The 20,288-nt window shown below is 43.8% G+C and overlaps 1 protein-coding gene and 1 long non-coding RNA gene across 3 annotated transcripts in view; one reads left to right on the forward strand and one right to left on the reverse strand.

The window, feature by feature from the left end:
- Window positions 1-20,288, forward strand: part of zdhhc15 (zinc finger DHHC-type palmitoyltransferase 15) — a 72,136-nt gene that overhangs the window by 3,412 nt on the left and 48,436 nt on the right. For both annotated transcript variants that reach the window (XM_033030137.1, XM_033030136.1), the window contains exon 3: window positions 19,626-19,652. In XM_033030137.1, the coding sequence (XP_032886028.1) occupies window positions 19,626-19,652 (27 nt within the window). The remainder of the gene's footprint in view (window positions 1-19,625; window positions 19,653-20,288) is intronic.
- On the reverse strand, window positions 7,117-14,141 carry LOC116978878. The gene is made up of 3 exons (XR_004413588.1): window positions 14,124-14,141; window positions 7,901-7,906; window positions 7,117-7,248 (listed from the first exon to the last, which is right to left on the reverse strand). It is a non-coding gene; the product is annotated as an uncharacterized LOC116978878 (long non-coding RNA).

Below are 20,288 nucleotides of genomic sequence, written 5' to 3' on the forward strand. Positions count from 1 at the left end.
CCTCATATTTCACTTGGGTAGCTGACACCCCAGCGGTATGAACATTGACTTCCCAATTACAAACACCCCGTGCTTTCCCTCTCACCCCACCACCTCCCCCCTCCCAGTTCTCCAACCAGTCTTTCTGTCTCCAACTACATTCTATCTTTGTCCTACCCACTCCCCTGACACCAGTCTGAAGAAGGGTCTCGACCCAAAACATCACCCATTCCTTCTCTCCAGAGATGCTGCCTGTCCCGCTGAGCTACTCCAACATTTTGTGTCTACCTTTGATTTAAACCAGCATCTACAGTTCTTTCCTACACATAAAGAAGTTTGCAGTTGATATACTAAATAACAATGTGATTTAATAGTAGAGAAGAAAGCATTATGTCACAGGAGGATATTGATGGGCTGGTTAATTTTGTAGTGAGGTAATCTATTTGGGCAAGGGCAGCAAAGCAATTGACCATGGAAGGATGTGGAGAGGAATACAGAGACCTTTGTCCACAGATACCTAAAATTAGTAGGAGAGATAAATAAGGTAGTTTAGAAAAAACATAAACACAAAATGCTGGATTAACAGGCAGCATCTCTGGCGAAAAGCATACAAAATGCACCTTTCCTTTATAAGTCGAGGCATAGAATACAAGAACAGGAAGGTTATATTCGAACTATATGTACCACTAAATAAGCCACTGTTAGAATTGTGCTTTAAAAATTGCACATGCTAAACCATCTAGATTTCATACAGACTCCTCCACAGCCTTGGCACCATTTGACAAATATGTTGCACAATTTCCGTACAATTTATTATCTTGTATTAATCAAAATCGCATGGCATCCTAAGGAAATGTGGTCAACTATTCTGCTTCATTCTTACTGACCTGCTTGTAGCCTTAGACATAATCTACCATGCCATCAGAGTTGTAATATCTCTCATTGCCTGGTTGGAGTCTTCCACCTCCTTTGTTTCCAATCTTGGCTGTCCATATGTCAGAGAATTTGCTGCAATTATTTTTCTTCCCACTGCTGTGCTGTTACCTCAGTTTTCCCCCTAGGGGTCTATATACTTGATTCTTCCCATTTTTCATTGACATCATCCTAAAACATGTCAGATTCTATTTATATGCTGGCATCAGCCCGCTCTACCTCATTTCTATCACTTTTCACCCTGCCATCATATCTGATTTATCACACTGCTTGGCTTGGATGGAATAAGCAGAAATCACCTGTATCTAAATTTTAACAAACTATGTTCCTTTTTAGTCATCAACCTTTCTTCTTTCCTTGACTTTTGTCTGAGGCTTAATGGATCTATATGGAATTTGCTGTAATCAGCCTTGAGTTTCTAATGATATATTTTCTTTGATCAATTTTTACCTTTTACTGTACCCAAGCCCCCAAGTTTCCGCTGCTGAAATTCTCAGATTTGGCTTTATTACCTGCATGTGACTGGTCCTATGATGTCCTGGTTGTCTTTCTATCTTCCACTTTATGCAAACTAATTCATCCAAATTTCGGTGGCTCATATTCTAAATTGCGCTGTCCCACTTGCTCAGCAGCCCTGAGCTTACTGAGACCTGCACCAGCTCATTTTCCAGTAATGCTTCAGTACTGTACTTCTCGCTTATTTTCAAATTATTGCTTTGTCTTTTTCTAAATTTATCACCATCCTCAGACTTTCTGTTAAATCTATGGATTCTGACATTTCTGGTCTCTTGATCATGCAATTTTAATGACTGCAGCTTTGGTTTCCTCGGTCTTGAGCTTCATAATATTCTCCTATATCATAATGGACGTGATATGATCAGTGTGGGGCCCTAATAGACTCCATATCAAACAGAATCCAGCAGGGTAGTTGCTTTACTTTTGAAATAACTGTGAATCATAAGTGAAAAAATGATACCCAACAAAATTTAGTTTTTAATTGCAAGCAGCGATGGCAGACATTATCAGATGTTCAGTGTTACCTAAATGTAGTATTAAAAATTTGGCTCAAATGTGTATCATTAAAAGGAATTGATGTGTTAGCTGTTCCCTCGAGGAGGACGGGGGAAATTATAGTGTAACTGCTTGTGCTTCGTATGGAGTTCGATCTGCTTACCGGATGTGTTCCAGTTTAATTCCATAGGGACTCTAAAGAGCCATTACATAACCTTGCTGTAATTCAACCCAAAATATGCCAATAATCTCCAGGAGTCCAAACCATTTGAATTTAATGACAGCACATTGCATCTAAATCTCAGCATCCAGTAACAACATATATAGGATTTTTTGGAAAAGTCGAGCAGTTGATGATATAAAAGCTGATTGCTTCTCCCTTAATCTAATCCAGAACTTTTCTATCTTGAATTCAGAATTCATTTATTTTTACTTTACTTTCATAAACCAAATCATTATATGCCTCCATCTTAAACTATTGCAGTCCATTGAAGGATGGAGAATGCAAACCAGATCTAGGCATTGACCCAACTGATAGATGGAAACCTGCTTTCACAGGTTTCCTGCAATCTGTTTGTGCTTTCTTTCTTTTCACTAATGTCGTAGAGTCAAACAGTGTGGAAACAGCCCCACCGGCCCAACATGCCCACACCAACCAACATGTCCCATCTACATTAGTTCCACCTTCCTGTGTTTGGGTCATATCCCTCTAAATCTACCCTATTCATATACCTGTCTATTCATGTACATCTAGTTTCTTTAAAATTATCATAGTACCTGCCTCAACAACCTCCTCCGGCAGCTCGTTCCATATAACCATCATACTTTGTGTAAGAAAAGTTACCTCTCAGTTAAATCCTTCTTCCCTCATCTTAAAACTATATCCTCTGGTTATCAATTTCCCCTACTCTGGGCAAGAGACTGTGCGTTTACCTGATGTATTCCTCTCATGATTTTGTACACTTCGATAAGATCACCCCTCATTCACCTGTGCTCCAAGGAACAGAGTCCTAGGCTGCTCAACGGCTTCCTATAGCTCAGGCCCTTGAGTCCTGGCGACATTCTCATGAATCTCTGCACCATTTCTACCTTGACTACCTGAGAGTATAGGTCGGTGGGGGCGCTGCAAGCCGGCGCCCTGCCAGCAGCGTGTCAGTTTTTTTCAACTTTTTAATTTTTTTAGTGTGTTTAAATATGTTTTTAATATTTCTTTGTGCGTTTTGTGTGGGGGGTGGTGTGGGGGGGTAAGGGGGAAACCGTTTTGGTCGCCTCCTCCACGGAGAGGCGACTTTTTCCAGGTCGCCTCCCCTGTGGCCTAACAGCAAGGATCGGCGCGGCCTTTCCTGGAGACGCGCCCGGGGCCTCAGCGGCGGGCGCAGCGTGGACTCTCGGCGTGGAGCGGGCGAGCCCTCGCTGGGGCTCACCGGAGGGGAGCGCTCCGTTTCGCTGGACCGCGGCAGCCTGAAGCCGCGGTCTGCACAGCTCCAGCTGGCGTGACGTCTGCAGCCCGGGATCCCTCGTTGGGGACCCGGGGGAAGAAGAAGCTTCCACTACGACTGCCGGCCCGTGGCCTACTTCTACTGCGGGCGCGGCATGGACTTACCATCGGGAACGGGGTCCCTCGCTGGGGATCCCTGGAGGGGAGCTTCAACTTCGACTGCCGGCCCTGCAGTCTGCGGTGCTTCTTGTATTGTATTCTTTTTGTATTTTAATGACCACACAGCCAGGCTGGTGGAATTTGTTATCAGTACAGCTCGGTACAGGTTCCAACATTTCATGAAACATTAAACATATAACATAGATATACATACAGACAGACACATTTCATAATACATAAGGGCCATGCTTATTCTTATTCCTCACCGTACAGAGTTTAAAATGTTAATTGCAGTGGGAATGAAACTGTTTTTGAAGCGGTTTGTTTTGGAGGCAATTGTCCTGTAACGCCTCCCAGAGGGCAGTAGCTGAAAGGCATAGTGTGCAGGGTGAGTGGGATCAGAGATGATCTTGCGGGCTTTGTGAAGTGTCCGTTTGTGGTAAAGTGATTCAAGGGATGGTAGGGGTAAGCCAATAATTTTGGATGCTCTGTTGATGATGCGCTGTAATTTCTTCCGGGAGAGTGAGTCGAGACTGCCGAACCAGACTGTGATGGATGAAGTGAGGATGCTTTCGATGATGGCTGTATAGATGATGGCTGCTGCACGAACTTTAAATCATCGACCGCCGCCTGCGGCCTTCACCAGCCTGAAGCCGCGGTCTCCGGTGGGGGAGGCACCGATTCAGGACTTACCTTGACTTTCATTCATCTGGACGCCTGCAGCGGCGACTGCGGAAGGTTGTGGTCCTGACCACGGGGGAAAATGGAGGAGGACTGGCCAATTTTTGTGCCTTCCACCACAGCGATGAATGCTGTGGTGGATGTTTGTGTTAAATTTTTATTGTGTTTTTGTGTGTTCTTTCTCATTGTACCGCTGCTGGCAAATTCATTTCACTTGCACTTTATGTGCAATGTGACGAATAAAACCGTATTGTATTGTATTGTATTGACAACATCTTTCCTATAATATGGTGCCTAAAACTGAGCACAATACTCTAAATGTGGCCCAACTGCAACATGACCCCCCCCCCCCTCCCCCCCCAACTTATATACTCAATACTCCCACTGATGAAGGCCAAAATGCCAAAAGCCTTTTTAATCATCCGATCTACCTGCGACGTCACTTTCAAGGACTGTGTACCAGCACTCCGAGATCTCTCTGCTCTACAACACTCCCCAGAGCCCTACCATTCACTGTGTAGGTCCTGCCCATGTTGGACTTCCCGAAATGCAACACCTCATATTTCTCTGTATTAAATTCCATCCACCATTCCTCAGCCCACCTGCCCAACTGATCAAGATCCTGCTTCAATTTTTGACAACCATATTCACTATCAACAATACTACCTACGTTTGTGTCATCTGCAAACTTGCTAATCATCCTATGTACGTTCTCACCCAAATCATTGATATAGGTGTCCTTGAGACTCTTGAAAGGCGCCCATAAATAAAATGTATTATTATAGGTGAAAAATAGCAATGAACTCAGCACCAATTCCCGAGCCATACACCACGAGTCACTGGCCTCCAGTTTGAAAATCAACCTTCCGCTATCACCCTCTGCTTCCTTTCATGAAGCCAATTTTCTATCTATTCAGTTACCCTTAGATGCAATGCACTCTAACCTTCTAGAGCAGCCTACCATGTGGAACCTTATTGAATGTTCTGCTGAAATCCATACATACAATGTGTACACCTCTGCTCCCATCATCCTTATTTGTCACATCAACAAAAAAATGCAATCAGATTTGTGAGACAGGACCTCCCATGTACTAAATCATGCTGACTATCCCTAATCAGCCCTTGTCCAGCTAAATGCATGTATATCTTATCCCTCAGAAAACCCTTTCGTAACTTTCTAACCACAGATGTTAAGCTCACTGGCCTGTAATTCCTAGCCTTTTCCCTGCAGCCCTTCTTGACGCGCAACATTTGTCACCCTCCAGTTTTCCGGCACCTCTCCTGTACTTAATGACGACTCGTAAATCTCAGCTAGGCACCTGCAATTTTCTCTCTGGCTTCTCACAGTGTCCTCAGATATATCTGATCAAACCCTGGGGATTTGTCTTCCTTCATACACGTCGGGACCTTTTTGACCGTTATACTGTCTGCTGTCAAAACACTTCCATTAACTGCCCCAAGTTCCCCAGCCATCATGTCTTTCTCCACTGAAAAAACAGAGAAGTACTCTTTTAGGACCTTGCCCATCTCCTGTGGCTCCACGCATTGTTGACCACCTTGATTCCTGAGGGGTCCCACTCTCTCTCCGGTTACCCTTTTTCTCTTTATGTACTTATAAAATCTCTTTGGATTATCCATAATCCCAACGTTATTCCCTTATCTAAACGTTATTCCCTTATCTAAACGTTATTCCCTTAGCTAAACGTTATTCCCTTAGCTAAACGTTATTCCCTTATCATATACACTGTAAATGGATTGATTGTAATCATGCATTGTTTTTCTGCTGACTGATTAGCACCCAACAAAAAGCTTTTCACTGTACCTCGGTCATGAGACAATAAACTACACTAATAATGCTATCTGCCAGAGTTAGCTCCTGCCCACTTTTTGTCCTCTTGTATTTCTTTTATTAAGCTTGCTCCATAATTCCTGAACTCCTCCAGGGATACACTTGATCCCAGCTGTTTATACCTGCCCCATGCCTCCTTCTTACTCTTGACCAGAATCTCTATTTCCCTCATCACCCAAGCTTCCTTACGCTTCCTGCCTTGCCCTTCACTCTAACAGGGACGATGTCTCTGAACACTTTTCAGCACACTTTAAAAAACATCCCATTTTCCCTACGTTCCTTTTCCTCCAAACTACCTACTCCAGTCAACTTTAACAAATTCCTGTCTCATACCTTCAAAGTTGGCCATGCCCCAATTTAGAATTTAAATTCCAGGGCCTGCTCTGTCTCTATCCATAACTATCTTAAACCTAATTGAACAGTGGTCGCTTTTCCCAAAAGGCTCATCCACACTTCATCCACCTGTCCTTCCCAATTTTCCAAGATTCGATCAAGCATTGCCCTCTCCCGTGTGGGGCCCTCTACTTATTGCCGGAGGAAACTCTCCTGAACATATTTGACAAATCGCACCTGGTCCAAACCTTTCGCACTATGACATTCCCAGTCAACATTGGGAAAGTTAAAATACCCTACTACGACAACCGTATTAGACTTGCAGCTGGCTGCAGTCTCCTGGCATATTTGCTCTTCTAATTCCTGTTGATGATTTGGGGGTCTGTAGTACACTCCTAACAAGGTGATCATCCCTTTCTTCTTCCACAGTTCCACAGATATAGCCTCACTAGACAAACTATCCATAATAGAAACGTAGAAAATAGGTGCAGGAGTAGGTCATTTGGCCCTTCGAGCCAGCATCGCCATTCAATATGAGCATGGCTGATCATACAAAAACAGTACCCCATTGCGGCTTTTCCCCCCCATATACAATACAGTCTTCTACCCTCAGGCCAGAGATACAGATCACTCACATTCAGGATTAAGAGAGCCATGTTGAGTTTTGTGCCTACATCCATTAGACATGAATAGTTGATCTATTTATTTATTCATTTATTAATATATATTTTTTTTAACATTATTTTAATGTTTTTATTGCCTATTCTTCATGTATTATGCTTTGCAAGTTTTACCTACTGACCACTGTTGGACTGCTGGTATGTGATGTGTGTGGTATATTGTGTTGTGTTGCTGGGTATGTGAACTGTACACGTACTGATGTTCTGCACAAATGAAGTTCCTAACGGATAAATAAAGTTCATTGAATTGAATTGAATCTCTTGATTCCCTTAGCCCTAAGAGCTAAATCTAACTTTCTCTTGAAATCATCCAGTGAATTGGCCTCCACTGCCTTCTGTGGCAGAGAATTCTACAGATTCACAACTCTCTAGGTGAAAATGTTTTTCCTTCTCTCAGTCCAGAATGGCCTACCCTTTATTTTTAAACTGTGACCCCTGGTTCTGGACTCTCCCAACATCAGGATATTTTTTCCTGCATCTACCCTGTTCAATCCTCTTAAGAATTTTATATGTTTCTATAATATTCCCTCTCATCCCTCTAAATTCCTGTGAATACAAGCCCATTCTTTCATCATACGTCAGTCCCGCCATCCCGGGAATTAACCTGGTGAATCTATGATGCACTCCCTCAATAGCAATAATGTCCTTCCTCAAATTAGGAGACCAAAATTGTACATAATACTCCAGGTGCGGTCTAACCACAGCCCTGTACAACGGCAGTAGGACCTCCTTGCTCCTAAACTCAAATCCTTGCAATGAAGGCCAACATGCCATTAGCTTTCTTCACTGCCTGCTGCTTACCTGCATGCTTACTTTCAGTGACTGATGTAAGTACACCCAGGTCTCGTTGCACCTCCCATTCTCCTAATCAGACACCATTCAAATAATAATCTGCCTTCCTGTTCTTGCCACCAAAGTGGATAACCTCACATTTATCCACACTATACTGCATCAGCCATGCATCTACCCACTCACCCAGCCTTTCCAAGTCACCCTGCAGCCTCATAGCATCCTCCTCGCAGCTCACACTGCCATCCAGCTTTGTGTCATCTGCAAACTTAGAGATGTTACATTTAATTCCCTCATCTAAATCATTAATATATATATTGTAAACTACTGGGGTACCAGTACCGATCCTTGCAGCACCCCACTAGTCACTGCCTGCCATTCAGAAAAGGACCCGTTAATTCCTACTCTTGGCTTCCTGTCTGCCAACCAGTTCTCTATCCATGTCAATATGCGACCCCTAATACCATGTGCTCTAATTTTGCACACTAATCTCTTGTATGGCAACTTGTGAAAGGCTTTTTGAAAGTCCAGCTACACTACATCCACTGGCTCTCCCTTATCCATTCTACTTGTTACATCCTCAAAAAATTCCAAAAGATTAGTCAAGCATGATTTCCCCTTCATAAATCCATGCTGACTTTGACCGATCCCGTCTCTGCTTTCCAAATGCGCTGCTATAACATCTTTAATAATCAACTCGAGCATCTTCCCCACTACCGATGTAAAGCAAACTGGTCTATAATTCCCCGTTTTCTCTCTCCCTCCTTTCTTAAAAAAGTCGAGTAACATTGGCTACCCACCAGTCCACAGGAACTGATCCAGAGTTGAGAGAACATTGGAAAATGATCACCAATGCATCCACAATTTCTTGGGCCACCTCCTTGTGTACTCTGGGATGCAGACCATCAGGCCCTGGGGATTTATCTGCCTTCAGTCCCAACAGTTTACCTAACACCATTTTCTGACTAATGTAGATTCCTTTCAGTTCCTCCCTCCCACTAGATCCTCAGTCCCCTAGTATTTCCGGGAGATTGTTTGTGGCTTCCTTAGTGAAGACAGAAGCAAAGTACTCGTTCTTCCATTTCCTTGTTTCCTATTATAAAATCACCTGCCTCTGACCGTAAGGGACCTAGATTCGTCTTCACCAATCTTTTCCTTTTCACATACCTGCAGAGACTTTTACAGTCAGTTTTTATATTCCCCACAAGCTTTCTTTCGTGCTATTTTCCCCCCTCTTAATTAACCCATTTGTCCTCCTCTGTTGAGTTCTACATTTCTCCCAGTCCTCTGGTTTGCCGCTTCTTCTGGCCAATTTATATGCCTCTTCCTTGGATTTAACACTGTCCTTGACTTCCCTCGTCAGCCACGGTTGAGCCGCCTTCCCAGTTTTATTTTTTCGCCAGACAGGGATGGACAATTTTTAGAGTTCATCCATGCGGTCTTTAAATCTTTGTCTTTGCATCTCCACTGTTAGCCCTTTAAGTATAATTTGCTAGTCTATCCTAGCCAATTCCTGTCTCATACCTTCAAAGTATCATTTATTCAACTTCAGAACCCTCGTCTTTGAATTAACCGTGTCACTCTCCATCCTAATGCAGAATTCCGCCATATTATGGTCACTGTTGTCCAAGGGGCTTTGCACAACAAGATCGCTAACTAATCCTTCCTCATTACACAATACCCAGTCTAGGATGGCCTGCCCTCTAGTCAGTTCCTCTACATATTGGTTTAAAAACCCATCCCGTATACATTCCAGGAAATCCTCCTCCTCAGCACTGTTACCAATTTGGTTGGCCCAATCTATATGTAGATTAAAGTCACCCATGATAACCGCTGTACCTTTGCTACATGCATCCCTAATTTCCTGCTATCCCCAACCTCCCTACTGCTGCTTGGTGGTCTGTATACAACTCCAACAAGCATTTTCTGCCCTTGGCTATTCCGCAGTTCTACCCATACCGATTCTACAGCATCCAAGTTAATGTCTATCATTGCTATTGCATTCACCTCCTCTTTAACCAGCAATGTCACCCCACCTCCTCTTCCTTTCTGTCTATCCTTCCTGAATATCGAATACCCCTGCATGTTAAGCTCCCTGCCTTGGTCACCCTGGCGCCATGTCTCTGTAATTCTAACTATATCATTACCCGTAACTACTAACTGTGCATTCAATTCATCCACCTTATTTCGCGTGCTCGTCGCATTAAGGCACAAAGCTCTCTGGTTAGTTTTTCTTATCTCCCTTCTGCCTTTTGCTTCTGTCCTCCTTCTATGGCCCTCTGTCTCCTTGCATTGATGTCCATCCCCCTGCCCTGTTAGTTTAGACATGACCTTTCCTACACTCTCTTCCCCGTTAACTGCATGGATACGGTTCCATGTTGTTGATTCCACCCCCCCACTGTTTAGTTTAAACCCACCCGTGTAGCACTGGCAAACCTGCCCGCCAGAATGTCGATCCTCTTCCAATTAAGGTGCAACCCATCCCTTTTGTACAGGTCACCCCTGCCCCAGAAGAGATCCCAGTGATCTAGAAAGCCAAATCCCTGCCCCTGCACCAATGGTCGCACACAGGAGATTAGTGGGCAAAATTAGGGCACATGGTATTGGCGGTAGAGTTCTGACAGGGCGAGAAAATTGGTTGGCAGACAGGAAACAAAGAATAGGTCCCTTTCAGAATGGCAGGCAGTGACTAGTGAGGTACCGCAAGGCTCGGTGATAGGACCGCAGCTATTGACAATATATATTAATGATTTAGATGAAGGGATTACAGTAGAGCTAATAGGACTTGATGTTTCAATCCCTGTAATAAGTCGGCACTCTTGCTATTTGCAGTATGATTGGAGTGGTGAAAGATAGGGTAGGTACGTCATCGGGGTCATCAGGTGGGCACCCTCCTTCTTTGACATTTCATTGATAAGCCCACAACATCTCCAGAGGGCTCAACGGTGATACCTGGCGTCCCAGTTACACCCCCCCTCAATTCCATACCCTCCTGTCTTCATCTTGCAGCCCAATTGTTGTCTGTCCTTTTGATACAAATCCAATTGCTGGATTTTTCTGCAGAATTTGATAATGACTTGATTGCTTGTTGGAGGGAGCGACCCCTCACCCCCATTTTCTTTAATAGCCTGGTCATAGATGTAGCAACAAATCCCCTGCATCCCATTTCGACAGGGAACATCTTGGTCTTCCAGCCATTCTGGGAAGCTTCAGTTGCCAGTTCAGAGTACTTAGTCTTTTTCCTCTCATAAGCTTCTTCAACACCATCTTTCCATGGAACTGTCAATTCCACAACGTATGCCAACTTGGCTGTTGTGGACCACAGGGCCATGTCTGGCCGGAGTGTTGTAGCCACAATGTCTGGGGGAAACACAAGCCTTTTTTCTAAGTCCACTTCCATTTTCCAATCCCGAGCAGGCTGCAGAATGCTTGCATCCATTGATGTTATCTGGTGCTCTGGAGGTTGGCCTGCTGGTACAAATGTTGTTAAGTGGACATTTCCTGCCGATGTTTGTGGGGAAGCATTTGCGGTCGTTCGCCTCTGTTCAAGGATTGATGCCAGCTGTCTGAGAACTTGGTTATGCCGCCAAGTATAACGCCCTTGGCCGAGGCTCATAGTGCATCCTGTTAAAATATGCCTTAGTGATGCAGGTGCTTCAGGTTCTGGGATGAGGGTAGGACGGCATAAGTGGCTCTGATGACAAAACTTAGCCGAGATCCTTCCATTTGCCAGATGTCACGCCAGCTGAGTTTCCTCTTTTCCAGGCTCTCTCAGTTAGTCCATTGGCCCTGCTTGGTCATTGAGACGGCCTTGGTGTGTCGCTCTGCCTCCTCCCGTCTTCTCACCTCCTCCACCACGAGCCATCTCTTCTGCACTGATGTTGCCTTGTGCCATTGAGGAGCTCTTGGGACGAGCCCAAGCCCAGCTCTCCCGTGTTGGACTTGGCCAACCATATCCCGGAAATGAAGAGCAGACTTAGCACTCTGAACGGCTTCAGATGGGGCCCACTTCCTCCCCGTTGCCACACGGGGGGCCACTGTTCGAATAACAGTATCTTCAGATTCAGTGAGGGTCATGACCAACCTTGCTTTAGTTCATTTGAACTCTTCCACAAGTCCTGCAATGGGTAATTCCAATTTGCGACTCCCGTACAGTCCGACAGCACTTAAGCATCGTGGAAGTCCAAGCCACTGTTTCACATGTGTGCTGATCATTCTTTCCAGCTTTTCCACTTTGTTGATGGGGATTTCATACATAGTTAAAGGCCACCTGATTCTTGGTAGTATGCCAAATTGGAAGTACCACAACTTGAGTTTTCCTAGCAGCAAGGTCTTGTTGATGTGAGCTATGTGAGTGATGTTATCCTTTTTGAGTTGTTCAAACAGCTCGGTGTCCTTGAGCTTTGCATCATACCATCGGCCCAAACTCTTCACTGGCATTTCTGAAACAGTTGGAACATGTATTCCGTCAATATGAAATCTTTGATCCTTGACTTGACCTTTGACAATGGAGATGCTTCTGCACTTGCTGGGTTTAATCTTCATCCTTGCCCATGTGATATTTTGATGACATTTTTCCAGAAGTCTCTTGGTGGAGGGGATAGTTGTTAGTGTTGTTATATCGTCCATATAGGCTCGTATCGGTGGCAATCGCTGACCACACTGTAGCCGTTTTCCTCCCACAACCCATTTTGATGCTCTGATAATGAGCTCCATTGCCATAGTGAAGATCAATGGGGAGATGGTGCACACCACCATGATGCCTACTTCCAGTGGCTGCCACGCTATGGTAAAGTCTGATGTTGTGAGACAAAATTGCAGATCCTGGAAGTAGTTTTTTACCAGATTTGTTAATATTGCAGGCACCTGAAATAATTCAAAAGCAGTCCACAATAGCTAATGAGGAACTGATCCCTAGGCGTTGGCCAGATCGAGGAACAAGACATGCAGATTATTTTGTTCTTTCTTAGCAGTCTGGATTTGATGCCATATGATGCTGGTATGTTCAAGGCATCCCGAGAAGCCTGCTATGCCAGCCTTTTGGATTGACGTATCAATGAAATGGTTTTGTTTCAGATACTTTGTAAGTCTTTTCGCCACCACAATGAAAAAGATCTTGCCCTCTATGTTAAGAAGGTTTATTTGCCGAAACTGTTCGATGGTGGAATTTCTTTTTTCTTTTGGGATCAGGACTCCCCCCGCTCTTCGCCAGGCTTTGGGGATGACTTGTTTTTCCCACACAACCCTCATGTTGCTCCAGAACAATTTCAGGATATCTGGGGCATTCTTGTAGACACAATACGGTACACCATTAGGGCCTGGTGCAGAGGCCGTTCTTGCCTTCCTCACTACTTCTTTTACCTCGCTCAGCATGGGAGGGTTGATGTCAAATTTATGTTGTGTGGGTGAGATTGATGGGATGTCAGCGGGGACAGAAAATGGTTCATCTTTTAACTCATCAGTGTGGATGGTTGTGATGTGTCCTTCTCCCTCTGGTTGTGATGTGTCCTTCACCTCTGTTCAAGGATTGATGCCAGCGGTCTGAGAACTTGGTTATGCCACCAAGTGTAACGCCCTTGGCTGAGGCTCATAGTGCATCCTGTTAAAATGTGCCTTAGTGATGCAGGTGTTTGGCAAAGGGAGCAAGCGGGATCTTCTCCGAAAGTAACATTGGCAAATGTGCCGATGACACAAAGCTGGGTGGCAGTGTGAACTGTGAGGAGTATGCGATGAGAATGCAGGGTGACTTGGACAGGTTGGGTGAGTGGGCAGATGCATGGCAGATGCAGTTTAATGTGGATAAATGTGAGGTTATCCACTTTGGTAGCAAAAACAGGAAGATTATTATCTAAATGGTATCAAGTTGGGAAAAGGGGAAGTACAACGGGATCTGGGGGTCGTTGTTCATCAGTCACTGAAAGTAAGCATGCAGGTACAGCAGGTAGTGAAGAAAGCGAATGGCATGTTGTCCTTCATAACAGGAGGAGTTGAGTATAGGAGCAAAGGAACATCTTCTGCAGTTGTACAGGGCCCTAGTGAGACCACACCTGGCGTATTGTGTGCAGTTTTGGTCTCCAAATTTGAGGAAGGACATTCTTGCTATTGAGGGAGTGCAGCGTAGGTTCACAAGGTTAATTCCTGGGATGGCGGGACTGTCATATGCTGAGAGAATGGAGCGGCTGGTTTACTCTGGAATTTAGAAGGATGAGGGGGATATCATATTGAAACATATAAGATTATTAAGGGTTTGGACATGCTTGAAGCAGGAAACATGTTCCTGATGTTGGGGGAATCCAGAACCAAGGGCCACAGATTAAGAATAAGGGATCAGCCATTTAGAACCAAGATGAGGAAACACATTTTCTCACAGAGTGGTGAGTCTGTGGAATTCTCTGCCTCAGTGGAGGCCGGTTCTCTGGATACTTTCAAGAGAGAGCTAGATAGGGCTCTTAAAGATAGTGGAGTCAGGGGATATGGGGAGAAGGCAGGAACGGGGTACTGATTGTGGATGATCAGGCACATTGAATGGCGGTGCTGGCTCGGAGGGCCGAATGGCCTACTCCTGCACCTATTGTCTTTTGTCTGTTGTCTAATGTCTAACTCCTCAGCCACACATTCAGATCCTCTATGTCCCTGTTCCTACCCTCACCAACACGAGGCACTGGAAACAACCCAGAAACAACCACCCTACAAGTCCTGCTTTTCAGCTTCCAACCATGTTCTCTATACTCACATTGCTCTATACTAACCTCCTTCTCTTCTTACCCACGTCATTTGTACCCACATGCATAACTACCGGCTGCTCACCTTCCCTCTCGAGGATGTTTTGAAGTCGGTCTGAGACATCTTGGACCCTGGCACCAGGGAGGCAACACACCATCCCCGAGTCTCGCCTGTCACCACAGAATCTCCTGTCTGCACCTCAGACAATGGAGTCACCCACCACTATGGCTCTGCCTGACGTCGGTCTCTTCGCTAGATTCGTGTCACAGACCTGTCCGCCGCTCGGACTAGAAGCGTCATTTGCCCCAACATCTCCCAAGAGGATGTACCTGTTTTCAAGAGGTACTTCCACCGAGGTCTCCTGCACTCGCTTCGTCCTCTTTCTTTCCGTCTCTACTCGTCGTACCTCCTGCACTCTTGGAGTGACGACCTGACTGTAGGTGCTGTCCAGGAAGCTTTTGTCGTCCCGTTCACCATCACAAGTTTAAATATTTAAATTAAATTAAACACACAACCGATTGAAGTGTAGTCTCCTTACCTCAACCTCCTCGCTGAAGACTCTTGTGCCAAAGACTCGCACTTCCCCTCATCAAGGCCGCTCCCGTAGACCTGAACTTAATTTTATCTAATCAAGTCAACTATCCACTCAACTGATTAGGATGTCTCAGCCAATTCACTCACTCACTCTCTCGATGGTCTGGCTGCTGCAAAAGCAATTGTTTAATTTCTCTCCCATTTTTTATTCTCCCACCTCTGTCAGCAAGAAACCTGTATTTACCCGCTCTAATATTCTCTTTTTTACCTACCTACAATCTGCTTTGGGGACACAGGGAACTGTAGGTGCTGTTTTACAGAAAAAGACAAAGTGCTGGAGTAACTCAGCGGATCAGGTAGCATCTCTTCAGAACATGAATGAGTGACGGTTTGGGGTCAGGGAGGGGGAGAAGAAGCGGGGGCAGGACATAGCTTGGCAAGTGTTGGTGGATTCAGGTGAGGAGGTGGGGGGGGGGATGATTGGCAGATAGTTGGACAAATGCCAGAGATAAAAAGACAACAAGTGTGAGATAAGGATAAAAGAGGTGCGAATTGTGGAGCCAGAGGAAGGATGTATTCCTTGATCTGCATTGACATTAAACTACTTAATCATATAAGGGCAGTGTGGAAAGGAACTGTAGATGTTGATATATACCGAAGATAGACACAAAGTGCTGGAGTAACTCAGCGGTCAGCAGCATCTCTGGAGAAAAGGATGGGTGACGTTTCGGGTCAGGACCCATCAATAGACTGCAGAATCTTCAGAGGTACAGGAGCCTGAAGACTGCAACAACCAGGTTCAGGAATAACTACTTCCCCTCAGCCATCAGGCTATTAAACATTGCTCGGACAAAACTCTGATTATTAATAACCAATTATCTGTTATTTGCTCTTTATCAGTTTATTTATTCATGTGTGTATATATTTATATCACGGTATATGAACACACTGATCTGTTTTGTAGTAAATGCCTACTATGTTCTGTGGGCTGAAGCAAAGCAAGAATGTCATTGTCCTGTCAGGGACACATGACAATAAACTCACTAGAATCTGACGAAGGGCCCCAACCCGAAACGTCATTCATCCTTTTTCTCCAGAGATGTAATGCTGTCTGACCCACTGAGTTACTCCAGCCCTTTGTGTCTACCTCAAACATGTTAGGGCTGGTGACTAAAACCTCTACATAAGACTGAATTTTGGTACTGCATTAAAGAAGGAAGGAGCAGTGAAAGAACAAACCAGGGAATTCTTAAACATCAGTACTTTGGAACATAGAACATTGCCATTAATTGTGGAGGATTTAAATTGAAGGTTGTTCAAGAGAAAGCACTCATATATTGGATAGTTGAGTAGGTGGCAACTCAGTTTTGTGGTGTAGATTAAATAATCCTGTCATTTGCTGGGCCTTTCCATGCACAGGAGAATTCCAGTGTCTTGAAAATGGACATTCATAAAAGAATTGTCAATATCGCAGGGAAGTTTAAATCTCAAAATTGCTTCTTGCTACCTGAGTCAAGTGTTCCTGATTATTAGTCTTTTCTCTGGAACAGATTTCTAACCAGAGCTGTCACGGGATGATTTATCCCCCATCTTCCCAACTACCCGAATCCCACAATTGGAATTTGCGTCATAGAGAAAATATATAGTTTGTTTTTCCTCAGTTTCAAGATTAGCTGTTTATTTGTATATTTGTACCTTGGAAAATTTTAACAGTGGTGTAATTTCCTTCCCTTGCGCAATTCTTTCAAAGTTTCCACGGATCTGTCCTGGAACAACACCTCTAAAAGTGACTTTGAAAATATGCTCCTGAAAGAACTGAATGCTCTTAAAACGTGAATCTATCTCTCTTGGCCCCACCACTGCTATGTTGTCAGACGTTTGTAATTGAATGGAATTTACTCCAAGTAAAAGCATTCTCTTTGACCATAGCCTTTTGTTGAATTCTTTTTCCTCCCCAGTTGTTTGCATCTTCAATTCTGGACCAAGCAACCAAATCCAAATTAGCTAAATGTCAAAAACTGTTTCCACTTCTGAAACTATTTCTGCTTCCAGCACCTTGCTGCAGAGATCCCTATTTCAACATCTCCTTCTCTCAAAGATAGACACAAAATGCTGGAGTAACTCAGAGAGTCAGGCAAGATCACTGGACAAAATGGATAGGTGACATTTTGGGTCAGGACCATTCCTCAGACTGCTTCTCAATCTGTCTCAATTCTCAATTCCTCCCTCAATTTGTTGTTAAAATTAACCCCTTTGAGGATGATTTTGATTACTTTTTCCGATATCTCTTCCTTTAATTTAACATGAGCACAGCAAAAGTCCTTGAGATCTTGATTAGTAGAGTTGCTGTCTAAATGTAAGTTGTCATTCAATGTTCAACAAATTGTTATGCCAATAATGTATTTCAAAGAGGAAATGAAAAGTTACCATTGTAATATTTATAGTTAGTGTTTTTGCAGCTAGAAGTTAAAAATAACTTCCAGGTGCACAATCTACAAATGTTTCACCCCAGGCTTAGAAATCGATTTTAAAAAACCTATGATATAAATATTCATATTTGTGGTAATTGTTTCTTTGTACTGAGTGACGTTAAGGGCCTGTCCCACTATGGCGACCTTATTTGCGAGTTTAGGAGAGTCTGCGCTCGCCACAAGCTCGCAGCATGGTCGACACAGTAGGTGGTCAATGGTAAGTCCCCTTCATGGTCGAGAGGAGTTCCCGCATAGTGGTTACTACTCGCGGCCTCAGTTTGGTTGAGGAAAATTTTTCAACAAGCTGAAAAAATTTCTGCGAGCAAAAATTGGTCGACATGGAGAAAATCGATACTTTTGAACTCGTAGTGCAGTGGTAGTGGGGTCGTCATGTCGTTGTAGGTAGTCGAGGTAGCCGTAGGTAATCTCCTTTGCTGACCGGGCATTTTAATTGGCTCATTGGGGGAAAAAAACGTAAGCACGAGTTTTCAGAACCAAGGAAAACCGACGATGGTAAAATAAAAAATAAAATGCCCGCTAAAACTCACAGCTGTGTATCTCTGGATTATTAAAAAGTTGTCTGGCTTCTTAAAAGTGCCACCACTCCTTCTCTGCCCTCATCTCCCTCCCCCCCCCCTCCTTCTCCCCCCCCCCTCCTTCTCCCATCCCCCCCACCCGCTCTTTTAAAGGAGGGGGGGGGGTCTTTAGCCTTCCTGTTCATCGTGGGTATCACCTTGGCTTTGCACCGTGTGAATTTCAGACAGCGCTCCCTCTCTTTCCCTGGCCCCCACCGTGTGTCTGTCTCTCTGTCGATGCAGCTTGCGGTTTTTCAGGCGAGTGCCCCCGAGCTTAAAGGTCAAACATAGTTTGCTCAAATGTCGCCTAAGTGGGACAGCCCCTTTAACCAGCAACTTCTCATGCATGCAACAGCAAAGGCCGCAAGCAATCGTTTCCAGTAAGATTCCTATCTTCAAAATAAATCTCTTGTGCACTTCAGAGAATTTAACAATGGCAAATTTGCATTTGATATTTTCTGTACATTTTTGTAAATCATTAGACCCAAACAACGCATGCTGCTAATCGGGTCTGACTGAAGTGGCATAATCTGCTTGGAATTCTGGTAGAGATCAAATACCTGGGAGTCAGTTCATAAATCAGCCATCAAAATTGCCATAAAGTTATGTCCGAAAATAAATTCCACACATTCCTGCATCTTCTACAAATAAATCATTTTACTGCTACTTAAAGTTGTATCTTTGCTTTTTCTTTTTTGGAAAATGTATTATGGGCCTGTCCCACTTAGGCGATTTTTTTAGGTGACTACAGGCAATTAGGCTGTCGCCACATGGTCATCGGGGTGTCGCCTATATGGTCGTGAGTTGTCTCCTCAGTCGCCCAAAGAGTCGTAGCGTCTTTCTGGTTTCCGCTGGATTTTCAACATATTGAAACATTTTCGGAGACAGTCGGCGACAGTGGGTTTGACGCCAATGAGTGTAGCTTGTCTTCTCCTGACGTAGGTGCTGTCGAAGTTGTCGCCTGGTTAACGTAGGTTGTCCGCAGGTTAACGTAGAATGTCGCCAGGTGACCTAGGTTGTCACCGGTACTGACTTCATTTTTTTTTGTTGTTAAAGTAATGATTCTATTTCAAATGTTATGGCGATGAGGGGTCCAGGTGCCGGTTATTCTGTGACCTGCTCCGACTATGACAGTCGCCTAAAAATAGCCTAAGTGGGACAGACCCATTAGGATGTGAAATATATTACCACAAAGTACTCCTGCAGCTGAGTTAAGCACAACATGTTTATAAGCAATTGAGGAACTGTTTTATGGGACAGGGGAGTAAAAATAAAGAAGTAGTAGCTTGTGCTGCCACAGTTATTTTCATTTTATAGATTTCAATTCCAATAAGAGTCATATGAATGTCTCGAGCTTACAGTTAGTTATAATGTTTTTTTGTACTGTGAATGAAGGATAATTACTTTGTTATGCTTGATGTGAGTGTTTCCTTGTTTAAAAACATGTTCATTTTTCTTCCTTCTTTACAGTTACTATTCAAAATGGTTTAGAAAAAGGTAAGACTTTGTTTTGTATCATCTTTTAAGGAACCTGCTTCTCCAGTGAACACTGGCATGTTTCTACTTTTTATGTAGGTGTATACAATGTGGTTCTGTTCAAGAAGCAAAACCTCAAAACATTGTTAATACAACTCCGCCCGCTTTCTTTGATTTTTCTATAATTTAACGAGTCGTCAGGTTGTAAAGTTGAAACATGTTCCCCCCCCCCGCAATAGTTGATGTAAATTCAGTATTTTTCATTAAAGCACAGAATATAATATCTATTTGGGGAATTTGTAAATCATGAGTGAAAACTTGTTTTTTTGCATTAAAAATCATATTAGAGATGCAACACTGAGTTGCTGAGTTATTAGATGAGTTGGCTTTGTTTTTTATTCATTCATTCTCTCCTCCCCACCATAATTCCTTCCCCTTCCCAAACTACCCGAGATCTTCTTTCCAAAGATGCAGGGCAATTGCTTTACATCTGATTATTCACACTTACTGCACTAAAGTTGTAGAAAAACTAACTGCAGAAAGAGACTATGTGACTGTTTCTGCTGTGCCCACTCTTCCAATGTTTGTAAAATAAATGTTCTCAATTTGCTCTCCTTACTTAATTTCCCCTGCGGAAAAGTTTACATAAATACTCGG

Source organism: Amblyraja radiata, chromosome 12 (assembly GCF_010909765.2).
Source record: "Amblyraja radiata isolate CabotCenter1 chromosome 12, sAmbRad1.1.pri, whole genome shotgun sequence".
NCBI lineage: Eukaryota > Metazoa > Chordata > Chondrichthyes > Rajiformes > Rajidae > Amblyraja > Amblyraja radiata.